Source organism: Candoia aspera, chromosome 13 (assembly GCF_035149785.1).
Source record: "Candoia aspera isolate rCanAsp1 chromosome 13, rCanAsp1.hap2, whole genome shotgun sequence".
Taxonomy (NCBI): Eukaryota; Metazoa; Chordata; class Lepidosauria; order Squamata; family Boidae; genus Candoia; species Candoia aspera.
The window spans coordinates 4,596,775-4,615,403 of NC_086165.1; the positions used below are offsets into that span (position 1 = coordinate 4,596,775).

Below are 18,629 nucleotides of genomic sequence, written 5' to 3' on the forward strand. Positions count from 1 at the left end.
CTGTTGAGTTAAAATATTAAAATGATGACACTATATAAAAGAGTGGGTCACACAATTTTTTCACATATCCTACACGGTGCTTCATTATCTTGAATAAATTATTCACGGGCATCTAAATGCTCCTTCATAAATACGAAGGTAACATTAATGGAATAGAAATTCCCGGAGCATTATATTCATTTCCAACAGAGCTATGGCTAATGAGTCTCCTACTTCTTATAAGAGACATTGGTTTATTTGGTGGTTGTGGGAATTGCTTAGGGGAAAATCTGTGTTTTTTTCTCTTTTACTTGAAATGCTTGCTGTTGGAGCTAGTACAGGTAGTCCTCACTTACTGAGCACAATTGGGACTGACAACTCCATTGCCAAGCAGCGAGGTCATTAAGTTAAGCATCATGTGACTACGCCACCTTATGATGTCAGTTGCAGCTGCAGTCGTTAAGTGAATCACCACATCAAGCACAATGTCACATGACTGCAACTTGTGACTTCTTCCCAGCTTCCCTGTTGACTTTGTCGGAAGCTGGCTGTGAAGGTCACAATTGGCAATCACTTGGCTGTGGGATGCTGTGACCATCATAAATGCACGCCAGTTGCCAAGCACCCAAATCACAATTGTGGGGACGCTGTGACAGCCACAGCTTCGAGGACTGGTTGTAAGTCTCCTTTCTGAATGCCATCATAACTTTGAAAGGTTGTCGAACAAGTGGTTGTAAGCAAGGACTACCTATAGAAGCGTTTCAGGTGAATCATTTAGAAGTAACCAAGTGACATACATGCATGGAAATATCCATATATGCAGTCCTTTTCCTATGATCCTATTCCTGACCATACTATGAAGGGGGACATGTTCTGTCAACAACTGCCTAGAGTTGCTGGGAGTTGGGGGGAATATAATTTTTTATTGTTATTTGGAAACTTTAAAATTATATGACGTGAAATCAATCTTTTTATATTTTATCTTTAAATCGAATAGGATAAATTGTAGGCAACTGTGGTAAGAACTATATTAGGCTTGTAAAAATGTTGGTTGATCATTTAAGCCTTCTATAAAGCTTTTAGAAAGCTTAACTTGGAGGATGTAATTCTTGCTGGCTGACGTATTTGGACTTTGTCCAAACTAGGTGCATTCTACTAAAACAAAGGAAGTTATTTCAGGCAATTCTCTTGGCTGAGCAAGACTCATACATAAAAATAGTTGTTAGCTCTCATTTAAGTGCTAGATGATGCTTCATGGGAAGAGTTCCTCCTAGCTTGGGAAGGGTCAGGAATACCATTTGGACAGCACTTTCTCAGATGAATAAAAAATTGTATAATTTGGACAGGAAATGGTAAAAAGCTGCTATTCAAGTTTTTTTCTTCTTGAGAACAACTGGAGGGTATTGTATGAGAATACTTCGGTTTGGATGCATTTGACTAGGTGGGCTCTATGCTTGCAAACACATTTTTTCCACTTGACTCATAGGGAGAAACTAAACTTCTAAATCTATATTTGGTAATAATATATACTTTTATCAGAAGGGAAGAGCAATTTTTAACTTAAAGAGTTATGAATTTTGTCTACCATCAAATCCAGCTGTGACTTACTAAGCAGGATATGGAAAGATTCCCAAAATATGCTAGAGGACAAGGAATTTCTACATAGGCTGAAATTTGCTCTAGCTGTTGTTACATCACAGTATGTTTTTTTAACTATACTATTTTTTTAATTATACTATTTATTTTTAATTTGACAATGCTGGAGTGAGTGCACATACATAATTTACACATTAGGTTATAGAAATCTTTTGTGCAAAGTAGCTCCTAACCTCTGAAACTTACTAATTTCATTTTTTTTATTTCAATTAATTGATTTTTAATTAAATTTTTAATTTTTCATAATATGAAAATATTAAGCTATACTTCAGAAACGTTTAAAATAGCTAAGCATATTAAAGCTATAGCAATCTCAGGAACGCACTACAAATAGCCCTCACTTAGCGACTTCCTCGTTCAGTGACTATTCAAAGTTGCCACTTTACGACCATAAAAAGATCATTTATGATCTTTGCAGTGTCCATTAGTCACATGATAGCTATTGTGGTCAGTATGTGTTGTCTTATGCCTGGCCTCTTTTTCTTTTTTCTCCCTTTGCTGAGTGGAAAGATTGGAGAGGGAGGGATTACAAGAGAGTAAGCAGGCACACAATCAGGAATACATACTGAAAGCAATGCGCTAGCACTGGCAGCCCCAGTGTACTATGCAGACAGCCCAGTGTATTCCCCATTGTGTGCCTGCTTACTCTCTTGTAATCCCTTCCTCTCCAGTGAATGTAAATACAAACATGAATCCCCTTCCTGCTAGTTATCCCAGCGCCAAGGTAAGCATTCCCAAGGGAGAGTGGGGAAAAGGAGAGCACAGTCCTGGTCGCGTGATATCCCACTTAGCAACTGCTTCACTTAACAACAGAGCTGCCAGTCCCAATGTAGTCAGTAAGCAAGGACTACCTGTATTAAGAAATCATAAAAGGTAAAAGAGTTCTTCTCTTGCTCTGTATTCTGACCAAAACCTTATTTGATACTATATTTGAACTGGTAAATTAATCATTTATCCTTTAAGGCTGCCTTTCTCAACCTTTTGACCTTGGAGGAACCCTTGAAATATTTTCCAGCCCTCAGGGAACCCCTGCCCATTCAGGCTCAAAGAGAGGCCAGAAGTTACAAAATCATTATATTCATTTCACGTATAGGCCTGTCTATATGCATTAACAGTGCTCTTAAACTAAAATTAAAGAATGAAACTTACCTCTTTAAGGTGAAGTTGCCTGAATTTGAAATAATTTTTTAAATAAATTGTGATCTCCCAGGGAACCCCTGGTGACCTCTCACAGAAACCGGCGGTTCCACAGAACCCTGGTTGAGAAACCCCGCTTTAAGGTAACATCAGCAGTTGCCCTATAGATGACATTAAAGGAAATAGAAGACATTTTATTATGATTATTCTGTGTGATTGGTTTTAATTCAAAACAAAAATCAGAACATATTTTTATTATAGTTAAAACTATTACAAATAAGTTCTTTTTACTTACTCAAAGACATAAGAAATCAGGAGTTTATTCCTGAAATAATTATTTTTAAGTGTTAATACCTTTCCCCTTACTGTTTTTTACTGCATTTTATATGCCACTCCAGCCCAAATGACTGCATTTTTCCAGTGCAGGCTGTGCTCTAGATTTCTAAGGATACTCTGTAGCATGCCAAACTGGAAATTTAGTATTTATCTTTTGAGTAAATACTATGCCAACAGTTCTCCAACCATAAACTTCCTGGGAGGATAATTTAAATGCCAGCAGTTATTAGAAAAGTTTTTATTTATTTATTTAGATAGATAGATAGATAGATAGATAGATAGATAGATAGATAGTACAGCTTCCTTATTTTTTACACTGTTACAAGAATAAATATTTTGAAGGACCATTGATATATACTGTAACTTCTGTAAATACGTTTTAGACATGAAATGCAAAATTAGTTAACTATAGTTTATTATCTGTCAATTTAAAAAATAAAAATAAATAAATAAAAAGATTCAACTTATTTGGGATAAGAAATAACCATGGAAAATTTAAAACATCTAGGTTAAAAAAAAATCGCCTTCTGCAGCTTCATCAGAAAGTTTAGTATAAATCTAATGGAGCTTTTGTGTAAAAACGTATCCCAAGAATTGGAACTTCTTACGAAAAACATTTACAGAGATGAAATGCTCAGATTTTCTGATAAGAGGATTCAGCCCCTGAGGATGGTTCAGCATTATGAGAGCAGGCCTAGTCTTCCAGTCACCAGTGTGTGGGCTCCATCCTTCCCTGGCCCTTTCCGTAACCATAAGTAAGATAGTAAGTAGAATCTGTGTATTTGGGTAGATATAAGTGGCAACTATTAAGAATGCAATTTGAAGAATAACAGCAGTTAAGAAATGTCTTAAATCAACACTTTTCCTGGATTTTGACTGACCGTTCGGTATATCTGCATCAGAAATGGCAACAGGTATGTAACTGCTACAACAGGCATTTGCAATCACACCTGGCATCTGTTAATAGTACACTGTTCTGGTTTTTCTTCATATCCCATAGCACTGACGCTTTTCCTAACTTTCGTATTTTGCTCTCCAGTTAACTCGTCTTCTGTTGATTTGATTCAATTTCCAATAAAGGCAACAAGATATTTTAAGCTGACAAAAGCACAGTGTCCATTTCCAACTCTTTAATAAACAATATAAAATATATAAATGGAAACAGTAAAAATTATGCTAACAGAAAAGCAGTGTGTATCCAGTTACTATAGCAACTAGACAGACAGATACAGGAAGAAAACAGTATGTACTCTGACATTATAAATTAGGATTTATATTGACTCCTTTTTTTAATTATGAAATGTTTAATAGCATATTAAACATAGGTTAGGCATAAGTGGGTCCTAGGAGGGGACAGTAAGGGAATTAAAATAACAACTGAAGAAGCAAAGCTGCTGGAGTTCTGGAAGAATTAGCAGGATCAGTGATCACAGGCAGGGGAATATCAGAAAAGGAAAGAAGAATTGAATGGGGCAGCATAGAGTGATTTAAATTCAGAACAGTATTAACCTGAATTTATAAACCTTAAATTTTATGGAATGCTGCATGCTAAAGTTGCTATTAGAAACTGCCCTGTCCGTCACCATTATTTCAAACAAAGTGAGGATTCTCTTGGGGAAAGCAGTGAAATCTCTTGAGAGAGGAGTTGTGACATTTATAGAAATGTTGGTTTCTGGCTATGGCTTTTGGAGTCTGGCTGTGGCTTTCATGTCTTCGGCATACTGATGAGCTTTTACTCCAGATTGAGATACTTTTTTCCCCAGAGCAACATATAGAAATTGAGATCTATTGGGCCCTGGTATAAGACAGACATTGTAGGTTCCCCCCACAATAATAATTTTCCGGGATGTGGAGTAGCAAGCACCAAGCACCGTCAGCTTTGATGCGGATCCAGTGTAAAGGATTGGAACAAATGCAAACCTGTCCCGTACACTGGAAATAAGTTGGTGGTTATTTTTATGGAAACTGCAGTGACGAATGCTTAGGAGCAATGCTTTGCTTAATCTTTTCCTTTGAATAAATGTGTAATGTCATTGCCATTTTTATCAGTGCCATTCAGTGTAGCCGGTCTGATACTGCTTCATAGCATGTATGTGTGTTTCTGTAGTTTGCTATTGATTAATTGATACTTCAGAAACTAAAATGGAAAAAAGTATACTAACTGAGAAAAGGCACAAAAGACTTGGAAACTCATTAATGAACCAATTTATTTTTCAATTTTTAGATACTACAAAATTGTGCTTTCGTTTATGCTTAGAAAAATGCCAAGATAAGGTTAATACCATAAATAAAATCATACTCCCTTATTGTAGTCCAGTATTGTAGGATTTATTATTTTTTTATGGTATATATCAGTTACAAAGCTTTGAGTTGTGAAAAGAGTAATCATTGCAAAAACATGAGTTTAGATATTTCAAAAATGTATGCTGATTTTCTAATCAACTTTTCATCATAGTCTGGAGAAATTGTTAGCAGACTTGGAGCTATTAAATTATAAAGTGGAATAAAAATTATGGGAGATTGCAGATGTTGATCTGTTTTATTAACTCAGTCATCAGAAAAGAAATTGAAGGTGATTCTGAATATTTATTTAATAGTAGTCATCATAATAAACCTGGAATTTCACACGAGAAGGGCGTGATGAGACTGCCAATCTATTTAAGAAAGATACTGCTTCCCAAACATAAGGCAAATGTATAAAATGTATGGCTGTGCAAACATCTTGTCCCACTGAGTGTCTTTGCATTGTTTAGCAACAACAGCTTACAAAACAAATTGCATTAAGATTTGCTGTAAGCATTTTAAATAGACTGACATTTGCCTTTCTTATTGAAATCAAATGTCTTTTTCCCTCCTATAATGAAATGTTCTCATTGATCCAGGATTCGTATAATTCCTTTGTACATGTTATATCAGTTCCTGTCTCTTCCAATCTCTCACACGTATTCTATTTTTTGGATTTCTGCCTGTGAGTAGCATCCTTCTATTGACTTCATTCTAAAATGTACTTAAACATTTCATGATTTAATCTTATTTAAGCAGAAGAAAAATAGCATTAATATGAATCCACAGTGGATGAAGTGAAAGTAATAGGTTTCCAGATTCTTTTTCAACTGCATCTTAATCCAAATCTCTCTCAGCCCCACCCATTGAATCACAGGTGCATGTATGTATAACTTGGAATAACAGTGTTATAATTCTGATGAAATGGGCTGTAGTTTATGAAATCTAATACTGAGTTAAATTTGTTTTTAATAATCAGAGATTTTCTTTCAGTTAACAGATAATCAGCATGGAATGCACTTTTCCTGTGCCACTGTACTCTAAAGATATGTTAGTTTACTTAGGTATTAAAAGCAGTCTGAATGTATTAGGAAATACCTAGCATCTATTGAGACTATTGTACAGGACAAAGTAGAATGCGAAGTTCATATAAAATGGCTACATCCAGAGTGTAATACAGGTAGTCCGTGTTTAGCAACTACCTTGTTTAGTGGCCATTAGCAGTTATGAGGGTGAGGAAAAAGTAATTCACGGCCAGTCCTTGCATTTACAACCTTTGCAAGTCTGTAAAGCAAAGGAAAGCTGAAGTAAGATCATAAGCACAGTCATGGTTTCACTTAGCAACTGCTTTGCTTAACAACTGAGTTGCCATTCCCAATTGTGGTCACTAAACAAGGACAGATTTTACTAAGTTGAGAGAACACCAAAATAAAGGAGTTTTCCCTTTTTTTTTCAATGAAGGGAGTTTGGGGAGGGTTGGGTCCAATATGCAAAAATTAGTCTTTTGGGCATTGTAGGTCATTCTACACTGTGATTTAAAATAATTATACATTATTGCGCAGTTCCTTTTCTACTTTTTTTTCCTCTTTACCTTGGTTTTCAAATACACGTTATTTGACTGGCTTGTTTCTTAATCACGTAGGACTACTAAAAGTCAAGGAAAGGTAAACATTTTGTGATTATTTAAAAAAAAGTATTTCCAAGAAAGTTAAAAATAAAAAATGAAATTAACATGCAGATATGCAAATCACTGCTGGAAAAATATGCTGGCATTGTGTTAGGAATACAAATCAGGACTGGTACTATAGTTCTTTTACCAACCGTGTTATTTGAAAATAAACCCAGTTCAGTTCTGATAGCTTCATTTTGGAGGTTTTCAGTAAAACTACTTTTCTTTTAGGACTACCAGGAATGGGGTAGACTTAGAGTCTCAGAGACTACTACCTTGGAGTATCAGCACATTAGTGAGTTATGTTTTTTATAATGAATTGTTTTCATCCTATTTTTCTAAAGGCACTCAGTTTCAGTGACTTGCCTTAAGTTTAAAAGGTTCTAACTTAGTTGTTTGATTAGTTCCCTTCAGTTGCTCATTGGAAGAATCCATTTTCATAGAAGATTCTTACAGTGTTTTTCACAGAAAGGGTCCATCTGTAACCAAACGGGGGTTTAGAATGTGAGTTCCCTGAAGTTAATTATCTACCAATTACACTATTGTCGTCGTTGTTAGTTGCCGTGGAGTCGTTTACAACTCATGCTGTAGAAGTCAGATAATGGTCTCATTAGGAAAGGCCTTTTTAAGTAGGTTTTGAACAAAAATATATATAAGGTACAAAAATTAAGGTAACATAAAACTTCTGTTTTCAACTTACCTTTTTTTTTTTTTTTTTGGCATGCACATTGAACTTGTCTATTTAGAAGAAAGAAAGAAAAAACCTGCCATTTTTTCTGTTTCTAAGTAGAAGGTTTGGGGGCAAGTGTCCAAGGAAGTGGATGAGGTGCTGTCTAGATTGTTCTCTGCCACTTGTAGTTCCTGTCCATCCTGGCTGCTGCAAGAAATAGGTGAAGATATGACCGCCTGGATCTGGGAGACTGTCAAGGCCTCTTTATGAAAGAGGGAGGCTCCAGGAGTCCTGAAAGAGACAGTGGTGTATTCCCTTCTGTAGCGGCCATCCTTTGATCTGGGGGTCTGAGATAACTCTTAGCTAGTCTGTCAGCATGCTGTCCAGCAGCCTGAAGATTGTAAGGGTCTAGATGAGAGAGGACAGGCTGAAGCTGAATTCAAGCAAGATGGAATTGTATGTTGACTGGGATTCTCCACTGGCGTGGCTGTTATCTCTGGATGGGAAGCACTGCCTATGAAGGAGCAGGTCCGTGATTTGGACTCCCCTGGGTTTCAGAGGTTTCTGCAAACATGGAAATTGGTTTTCATAGAGCTCTGGATAATGTTGCTGTTGAAAAAGCCTTCATGTCTCACTAAATGAATAAATCATGTGGGGCTTAAGTTAGAAATTAAGAAAAGATTTTTAAAGATACTTAATATTCTATGTCCTTTTATTGTTTGCATGTACTTGTGCTGCTTTTTCTAAACTGCAAGAATTTTTCTAGGGTCCAGATCTTAACTGATCATTCTGTAATTTTGCTCTGATAATGAGCCATGGCTTCTTTTTTCACTAGAAGTGCTGATGAAAGGCAGTGTTCTTATAAGAGCCTTTTATTGCTATGAATAGTGATTAGCTAGCTGTACAGAGAGCTATCAGGGATGAAGTTTAATGCCTGCAGAGCATTCTGGAACATGCCAGTACTAGGGAACTCCTTCCAAACAATGGAAGAAAAAACTGTTCAACATTTTCTTCCGTTGAACAAAAACAAAATTAAGATGTGTATTGGCATGAAGTATCTATTGATAGAAATCGATGAGATGATGATGTTGCACTGTCAGATGACTTCAGCATACGCTTGTCTATATTGCTCACTAAATGAATCAAGTGCTCCTGTAGAGGGAGGCTTTTGCATTGAAAACACATGTTTAATAGGTACATTCATTTTAATAGGCACATTCATTGAGCTAGCCTGATTAATTAGTGCATGTCACCATCTGGTATTTACTGAGACCATTCATTTTTAGAAGACTGAAATTGCAGGGAATAGTGCACACCAATTAAGTTCCTTTCAACTGGATTATGCTAGTGTACAGTATTAGTGTAGGAGGTTTTCTTTGTGATTCAGCCAGCACGCCTCTGACGGAACCTGTCAGCCTGAAATTTGGAGCAGAGAAATAGTTCCTTGGAATGCGTAGTGGGAAAAAAAGGAGACAGCGTGTGCATCTTTTGTTGGACAAATGGATTATTCCAAGAGAACCATACATGTATAGAGATGTACCACAGAGACTTTTTCCCTAGGCTTTCCTTGATGTCATGATTATCAAAAGAATGGTCTGATATCCTTTGCTTTTTCCTCCAATGTAGCATAAAACATAAAACTCGGCCAGCCTTTCCTTGCACGTTTGCTCTAATGAAATGCATTATGGGTATAATGGGCCACTTTCAAAATAACTTTTGGGAGCATTGCAGTGAGATAAAAGGAAGTATTAAAAAGGATAGCTTTCTTTTGTTGTTCTTGCATAACCTTCGGATTAGTATAATCAGTATATTTCAGAGTGATTTTATTGTGATGAAAGCAAAGAAATAGAAAACATTTTTGCAGACCATTTTGAAAATTAGCTTTCAAATTAATAACCAAGATATCTCACAGGAAGTATTTAATTCCCATCAATACCACTGTAACACTGTGGATTCCTCTCTCCTGCCTTAATTCAGTTGACTTACTCTGTTGCTTAGATATTAGAAAGTAGCAGGCACCATATTTTCAGACAGATTGAGCTAAATAAAATGTTGTGGGTTAAACCTTATATGAACTTGAATTACGATGGAAAGCAGCACTAGTCTATGATCTGGACAACAGAAAATAATGCTTCTGGTTCTAAAAATACCAAAGCAAAAGCTATGAAGTATAAATAATAGACAACCAGTGTTTGAAAACTTTTAAGATGAGACTTACTTGAAGTTGCTAGAATATATTTCAGATTCAAAATCATACAGTATTTTAAAATGATTTTTTTTCAATAGCTATACCACTCGAAGAGGTAGCCAAAGTATTCTTTTTTCATTGTTTCCTGAGGAATGTAAAATAATCTTCCAATAAAATTACTAGGTTAGGGTTAATTAAATATTATCATATTTTTATGCTTTTTATATCATGTTATCATTCATTAAATAAAAGCAACAAAGCCATAAATTTGTTAAGCAAAAGCTTGAAAGATTATAAGATGCCCTCTTACAAAATAGTAGAATCAAATGTTATGAAAACTCTTCTGGTTATGTTGCAGCACCACCTGGTGTTCAGTAAAAATGCTTGCCTATCTTCTGTAATTAACAGTTTCACTTGCCATGTAGCATTAACACAAACTGTTAGATCATTGCCTCTATTTACTGTGTCAACATGACAGGAAGGCTTACACTCATTATGCTTTTACTGTATCTGAAAGCATAACTGGCTACCTATAACAGTATTTAGCTGTTTTATCCTTGCAACATCATTCTATCATTAAAAAGATCAACTAGAAGTTCTGCCTAATGAAGTTGAAAGGATCAGCTCCTTGCGTGGCAGTATGTACATTCATTTCTCACTGATTTTTAATATCTTTCTTTTGCTTTTCTAGGATGACCCAGATTTGATTATGCAAGCAAGACAACATTAAATAATAAGGAATGATCTTACCATGCACTGAACTATCTTTGAACATCAGGTGCTCAGGCCTCAGAAAATGTCTGCTTGCAATGCCTTCACTGAACATGTGTGGAAACCTGGTGAATGTAAAAATTGCTTCAAGCCAAAAAACTTACATCAGCTGCCTTCAGGCCCTGAAAAACCTCCAGTCTCAAATTCCAATATAAAAACCAATGCAGTTCACAGCAACCAACGTGCTAAGAATACAGGAAATTTTCGGCCACCTGTGGCAAAGAAACCCACCATCGCTGTGAAACCCACCATGATGACAATAGATGGACAGGGTATATGTGGTGAAATCACCTCAAAGGATCTTTGTGAGAACAAACCAGCTATTGTAGGTTGGAACCAAAATAGAACTATCTTGAAGAAAAAGCCACTGAATAATAATAATAATAATAATGAAGAGGAAGAAGAAGAAGTTGAAAGCTATAACCATATTCATAGGTCTTTTGGAAATAATGATGATACAGGTAAAGCTCCAAGCAACAACAATGGACTAACTGAAGTATTGAAGGAAATTGCTGGCTTAGATCATTCAGCTTTTCTAACAGGAACTGAAATGAATTCAAGGGAAGCATTCTTGGGACGAATAAACAATTGTTACAAAAAGTCATTAGAAAGAAAGATCCCTCCGAGTTGCCTGATGGGTGGAACAAAGTCACAAAACAAGCATGTTGTATTGAGTGGAACCACTGCTGTAATAAGCAATGAAGGTGGCCGTTTCTGTTACCCTGAATTCTCCAGTGGAGATGAAAGTGAGGATGACCTGTTTTTTGGCAGCATCCATGAGGATCACGAGAGCTGGGATGAAAGTGATGAAGAGCTGCTAGCCATGGAAATTCGCATGAGGGGACAGCCGCGTTTTGCTAACTTTAGGGCCAATACGCTGTCGCCTGTTCGGTTTTGTGTTGACAAGAAATGGAATACAGTGCCTTTAAGGCATAAATCTCTTCAGAGATTTTGTGCAGTGGACTATGACGACAGCTATGATGAAATTTTGAATGGTTATGGAGATGACCCTGTAATCCTTTTTGGACAGGAAAGCATGCAAAGCATGGTTTCATCTGATTCAATGTCTCCTGATTCTTCTCTGACTGAAGACTCTCATCCTGGAACAGCCAGCAGTTCTTCACAGAGGCTTTGCAATGGTAGAACCTCCCCTAACAGTCCTAAAGGTACCAGATCAGTGGAAGAAGGTGATAAAGGGTTTTGCGATGATCAACAAGTAAAAGTTGCAATTAAAAACACTCAAAATGCTACCAAAGCTGTGGAGACTCACAAAGCTGTGCTTGCCATTAGGCTAGAAGAAAAAGACAGCAAGACTGCTGCCCCAAGTGATAAGCAAGAATGGAAAAGTCCTTTAAATATGCCAGTTCAGACAACTACAAATTTGATCCCCATGGAAGAACAAGCAAAGCCTTATAGAGTAGTAAATATGGAACAACCAGTGTGCAAACCTTATACGATAGTGGATGTATCGGCAGCCATGACACATGGAAGTATAGAGAATCAGGCAAAAAACCTGGATACCAGAAGTATTCCGTCTAACCCAAATTTACCAGATGCCCTGAGTGCAAATTTTATGTCTCATTCTGTATCATGTGGGCAAGTAACTCCTAATCTTAAAAAATCCAACACTGCCAGATACCAGGAAGTTTGGACTTCCAGTACAAGTCCACGACAAAAAATCCCTAAAGTGGAATTACCTGCAAAGGTTCCAGGGCCTTCTGTTCCTGTAAGAAGAAATATCCATAAATCTGCTCCCGCTTCACCTTCATCAACCAGCATTTCTACAAAAACAATCCCCGTCAAGTCCCCTAACTTGTCTGAAATAAAGTTCAATAGCTATAACAATGCTGGCATGCCACCCTTCCCAATTATTATTCATGATGAGCCAACTTATGCTAGGTGTTCCAAGAATGCCATCAAAGTTCCTATTGTAATAAATCCAAATGCATATGACAACTTGGCCATCTATAAAAGTTTTTTAGGAACTAATGGAGATCTCTCTGTTAAAGATAAAACCACTAGTGTCATCAGCCACACATACGAAGAAATAGAAACAGAAAGCACATTATCGGAAAGTACACCTAACAGACCTGCAGAAATATCCCAAGTGAAAGGTTTAGGTAACAGCACTGAGAGAAGACTGGGTTCTGTGGCTCAGAAGGTTCAGGAATTCAACAGCTGTCTTGGGAAAAGCCAGATTTCACCCAAAAGTTCTTGCCGTGGCTCCCCAACAAAAATACAAAGAACTTTTCAGGATTCTATAGCTAAAGTAGAAGATATGCAGGAAATATCTAATGACAGTCAAGAGAATGCCTGTGCAGTACTATCACAGATTGTAGCATCAATCCAGCCCCCACAGTCTCCCCCTGAAGCACCTCAGACTGGCCCTAAGTCTTGCAGTGCGGAAGAACTCTATTCCCTGCCTCCTGATGCAGACCCAGATAAAAGCATCCCAGTGCGACCGAAATCACTTTTTTCAACGCAGTCCAATCCTAATGCTGAGGGAATCAAATCCACAGAACTTGTGTCAAAGGAAATCCCATCAAAATCGCCAGTCATGCAGCCTTCAAAACCAGTGACAACTTCTCAGAGTCCTAAAACTGAGCAGCCTCCCCCTTTCCCACCTCCCCGTTCCACATCTTCACCTTATCATGCCAGCAAAGTGTTGCAAAAACATTTCGGCAATTGGAGCAAACCAATGAGCCCTGTTAGATCGACGGAGGCCGAATCAGTTTTGCGTTCAGAAGGTAGGCGAGTTGTTGATGCAAAGCCAAAGCGGTGGATATCATTTAAGAGCTTCTTTCGTCGCAGAAAGACTGAAGAAGAGGAGGACCGAGAAAGAGAGAGAGGGAAACTTGTGGGTCTCGATGGGACTGTAATTCACATGCTTCCACCGCCTCCTGTTCAACGTCACAATTGGTTCAGTGAATCAAGAACAGATTCCAGTGAGAAACCCTCTGTTGTTTTTATGTTTAAATGTGATCAGGCAAAGCTGGAGACAAAAACTGATCAAAACAAAACTGAAGTGGAACCAGCCATTGAAGTTATGACAACAGAGGGCGGGGAGAGAGAAAAACATCCAGAGGCACCAGAAGAAAACCTAAAGATCCATTCCTCTTCATCTCAAGTTCCAAAGGAAATTCTCAGGTAAAATTTAGATCACCAGTTGACCATTGTACTTTTTAACTGCGTTTTTAATAACTTTGCTCAGCATGTATTTTCTGTTCTTAGCACTGTTGTAAGTGCTGTCCTGTATTTTATATTCTGTATATACAAGGATAAGATCATGCCATTCCTCAAATTAGGAAAAAATACGTTTCATGAACCTTTAAAGGGTAAAACAATTGTTATGGGATAAGCTTTCATATATTGGGATATTTTATCTATCTATGCAGTTTACCCACAAAAAAAACCCTTGCAAGATAACCTCATGTAGCTTATTTATGCTCCAGAAACTTTTACCATAGTATGAGTTGGCCTGTGAGTAATCAAAAGATTCTTGCTTCTGCTACAATAGCCTAATGTGTGTGTCCTTAAAAATTGATATCTAAGTCACAGATTTTTATTATAATATTAGAAATAAATGGAAGGTAAATAGGATGCCACATTCCAGAAGTTATTTATTTACTCCGATGTATATGCTGCTCCTATCAGGAGACTCTGAGCAGTTCGTGTGTTTTCTTCTCTGTATATGATAAATGTAATATATTTTAGTCTGTGTGTTATAAAATGTGATACACTGTAGATTCATTTCTATCATTGTTTAACTCAAGATTCCTCTAATCTGAGTCTGATCTTTAAAATATTTGTTTAAAGGGATAGAAAAGAGGAACTGTACTTCCTAAGCACAGTTCAAGGCTATCGTGGTTTAATTAGCTCTGAGGCCAGGTTGCCAGTTTTTCAGTTTTCTGTTGTGGCAGAAACCAAATGGTGTTCAGTTTCTCTTGGCCAATTTACAAGTTGAATTAACATGCATGCATTTTAATTTTGGAATACTGAAGCATTTTTTTTCTTAAATAACAACTTGCTAAGTACCTGAAAGTGATAAAAATAACCATCAGTTTGAGATGTACAGTGCTCACCAGGAAGTCAAGCAGATGACATGGAAATAGGATTGGCAGGAATCCTGCAGACATGACAACAGGAAAAACTTAGATTTTCTTTAGTTTTTAACCTTGCAGCAAATTATGAAAGTAGTATAAACCTTGTCCATTAGAATATGTAGTTCCATGCAGGCATGTACCCAAAAAACTGGTTAATAGAATACAGAAAATGTTAGATCTGGAGTTCTCTGTCTTCAGATGTTATCTTTGTAAACCTAACCAAAATGTGAGCCCTGCCAAAAGCTTTGACAATAAAATACTGAAATTGGCTAGACTGAAGAGGGCAGAAATTGTAAGTTACTAATTCAAGCTCCAGAGCAACAGCCAGCTCAAGTTGATGCCTATTTGCATTGGATATTAAGTGTCTTATCTGTGCTTACCTGAGAATAAACTTTTAAGTTTTTAATAATGAATGCATGCAAAGTATATAGCTTGGGGACTAAAAGTAATTTGGGGTAGGAAGTAACATACATCTATACTTCTGAAGAAAGGCAAAAAGAAAGTGACAACATGCACTTCTCATACCTCCCCCCCCCATTTCTCAGACATGCACATAAGTTGCATTCACACATTTACCCATGTTTTAACCAAGGTTTATTGAATAATCCATTGTTCCCTGATTTATATATTCTATTAAATCCTAATGGATGGATTCACACATTCTAGGCCAAAAGCAAATAAGGCAGATAATAACCTAAAACAAGGATGGGCAATATGTGATCTCAAGGCTGCATTTGAACCCTGAGTCTGATTCTTGAAAATAAACCACATATTTTCCTGTCATTTTCAGGAGCAAAAATAAAATCTGCTTCCTTGTACTGCCTACCCACTTTGTGGCCTACAGTCCCCCTAACTGCTTTGTGGTAGGGGTGTGATTACAGAGAGCTCTGGAAGATACAGATTATTTGGATTCATGGAATCTGATTTCATAGGATGGAAACCACATTGGTTGGGCTTATGGATGAGATATCTTGGTGGTTTTCAATACTGTTAACTAAAGCATCTTTCTAGACTATCGGTGAAAGTTGGGAGTTGGAGACACCATATGGTGCTGTTTCTATTCCTCCCTGAGCAAGTAGGTCCAGCCAGTGATAAGGAATGATAAGTTGGGCCCTTAGACACTCTGCAGTGGAGTGCCCTAGAGCTCAGTCCTTTCCTCTATCCTGTTTAACATGCAAATGAACTTATCCGTTGGTTCAGGATGAGATATCGTTAATATGCTGCTGATATTCAGCTTTACATCTCTACTTCAGATTGTATAGGAGATGTGGTATAAGGTCTGACTCACTGCCTGAAGTCTGTCAGTGTCAGGATGGGAAAAAAATTCAGAGTCAGCCCTACCAAGGCAGTATGACTGTTCATTTAAAAGTCCGCTGATTCCAGGACAGTATAAACGACTCTTGATGAGGTCCCCCGCCCCGAAAAAACTAAGATAAGAGTCACAATTTGGGCTCACAAATGCTCAAAGAACAGGTAGAAGCCTTGGCCAGGAAGGCTTTTCCCAGCTTCAGCTGGTATGCAAGATGCAGTCTTACCTGGAACAGGAATGTTCTGAGAACTCATTCCATTGTCATCTCTTGGTTAAATTACCATAATTAGGTTTACGTGGGGCTACCCTTAAAGACCACCCAGAAACCCAGAATGCAGCAGCTGCTTGCTTACTGGTCAATCCAAGTATTGCCCTATTACAGCTCTAGGGCAAAAGATGCATTGACTACTGATGTGTAGTAGCAATTCACAGTGCTAGTTGCTACCTGTATGGCTCAATGCTGGGTATCAGAGACCAGCTCTCCCAGTTAGATTCTGCCCCACTTACCAGGAGGTCTTGTGGGAGGGAGCCTGATGGTGGGTGTTCTCAGTGGCAAAAATGGTCCCCACTTTTATGGTCTTCCTGAAGATGGTAAAAACATGGCTCTTCCAGAAGGCCTTTGTGGACAATGACGCTGTAGAGTTCAAGAGTCTTTGAAAGAAACAAGAGTTCCTATTTCATCATTGTTCTGTTATTCTTCAAAATTAGAGCTTATTTCAGAAAATTCAGGAATAGGACGAATCTATGCTGAAGCTCCTCCTCTCCTCCCCCTTCATCACGTGGGGATCCTTTTTAAATCAGAAGGGCTTCAATCAAAACTAACATGCAGAAGTAGGTCCCATTGCTCATGCAGTTGTGTTAGGTTGCTCCACTTTGTCACTGATCTTTGGAAATCATTGGCCTAGTCATACCTCAAGCTTAGCCACCAAGATTATCACCCTGGCCAAGGTACCATTGCTGCCTATGATAATTGCAAAGTACTTTGCTGAGAAAGAAGGTTTACTGAATTCTTAATGTAACAAGCTGTTACGTATTTAAAAACCTAGCACTTTAAGATTGATAGTTTAAAGAGGGGTAACCCCCCCCCAGTAACTAAAATATTGATCTATTTGAGAATCATGTGAAGTAGACTAAACAGTAATGGAGCAATTTGGCATCAAAACTAATTGCCATGACATCCTCACAAACAAATGATCAATAATATGAATTCGGTTGCGTTGGAATTCACAAACATTAATGTACATTTTATATATCACTATTTCTTAAATGTTTCAGGCTTGATACTGTTGGCAGAACTTTCCATCTGCTCTTGACAACCCATTACACTCAGTTTCATAACTACTTGTCACAATATCATTGAAAGTAGTGAGGAAGAAACAGGCTTGAAATATTTAAATTGGAATAGATGTTGTGGTTAAAACTATGTTCAGTGGCAGCCCATAATCCATCATCAAGATAGAAATATCGTTAATTTCTATTCCTGCAATCCCTATCATCCCTTTCTAACAAAATGACAACGTAGTACCTTCAGTTAGTAATTCCATTTTTGGGAGAGTCCTTTTGGGATGGGGGATGTTGATGGACCTTCAAGTATCTCTTGACCAGGTTTTGTTGGAGTACTTTCATGGGGCATAAAGACAATGTCATCCTTTTGTAAGCAGCTGATGTTTTGTATCAATTTATTCTCCTAATGGGAAAGGATCTATTTAGGTGGAAAAATGCAGATCAGAAGGGCAGTTGTCCAAAGATATGGTCAGTTCCGGTAGGGAGTTTTGGGAATGGAGGAAAAAAGGGGGGGTTAACTTAAAATCTGTAACTTATTGTGCTACCTTCCTACAAATACGGATGATGTTTTCAGGCTGCATGCAGGTGTAAAACAGAAGTCCAGAATGACATATCCTCAATTTGATTAGGAATGTATTTTGTATATTCAGTGGTGGCTGATCTACCTGTAAATACTGCTTCATTTAGAACACAGTTTTACAGACAGATTTCTCAAGATTAGAAATATTAGATGAAATGGAGTGCTGTTTCTGCATGTGGATTTATTGCTTGTATCCTCAACATTATGGGCAGAAAGTGTAATGCTTTCCGAGAATGAAGACAGCAACAGGACTAGTACTTTATTTTCATGTAACCATATTTCAAATAAAGGCACATTTGCACGTAGATGTTTTTTTAAAAATATGCTGAGAACAGCTAATATATTCAGGGGAGCGAAGGGGGAGAAAAGCACAGGAAATTAGGATTACATTTAGGCACATCATGATACATCTTTGTAGGGTAAAATATTTGTTTTGTTTTAACAGCATCTATACTTGTTTTCCTATGGTATAATGTTGCAGTGTCATGAGCAGCAAAGACAAGGCATTAATTAATGCAAATTAAAGCTGATACCTAACAGTATCCCAGGCAGCTAACCCTTACAGATAATGATTTTTTCGGTTTCTCCACAAGCAGCATTAATGGACATCCTTTCTAACGTGCCAGTGCCACCCAATCTTTATATGTGGCTGGGTGAATCCGCT

General features: G+C 37.5%; 1 protein-coding gene across 2 annotated transcripts in view; it reads left to right on the forward strand.

Moving 5' to 3' along the window:
* Window positions 1-18,629, forward strand: part of PEAK1 (pseudopodium enriched atypical kinase 1) — a 46,546-nt gene that overhangs the window by 15,776 nt on the left and 12,141 nt on the right. For both annotated transcript variants that reach the window (XM_063313856.1, XM_063313857.1), the window contains exon 3: window positions 10,610-13,836. In XM_063313856.1, coding sequence (XP_063169926.1) covers window positions 10,715-13,836 — 3,122 coding nt within the window. In that variant the 5' untranslated portion in view covers window positions 10,610-10,714. The remainder of the gene's footprint in view (window positions 1-10,609; window positions 13,837-18,629) is intronic.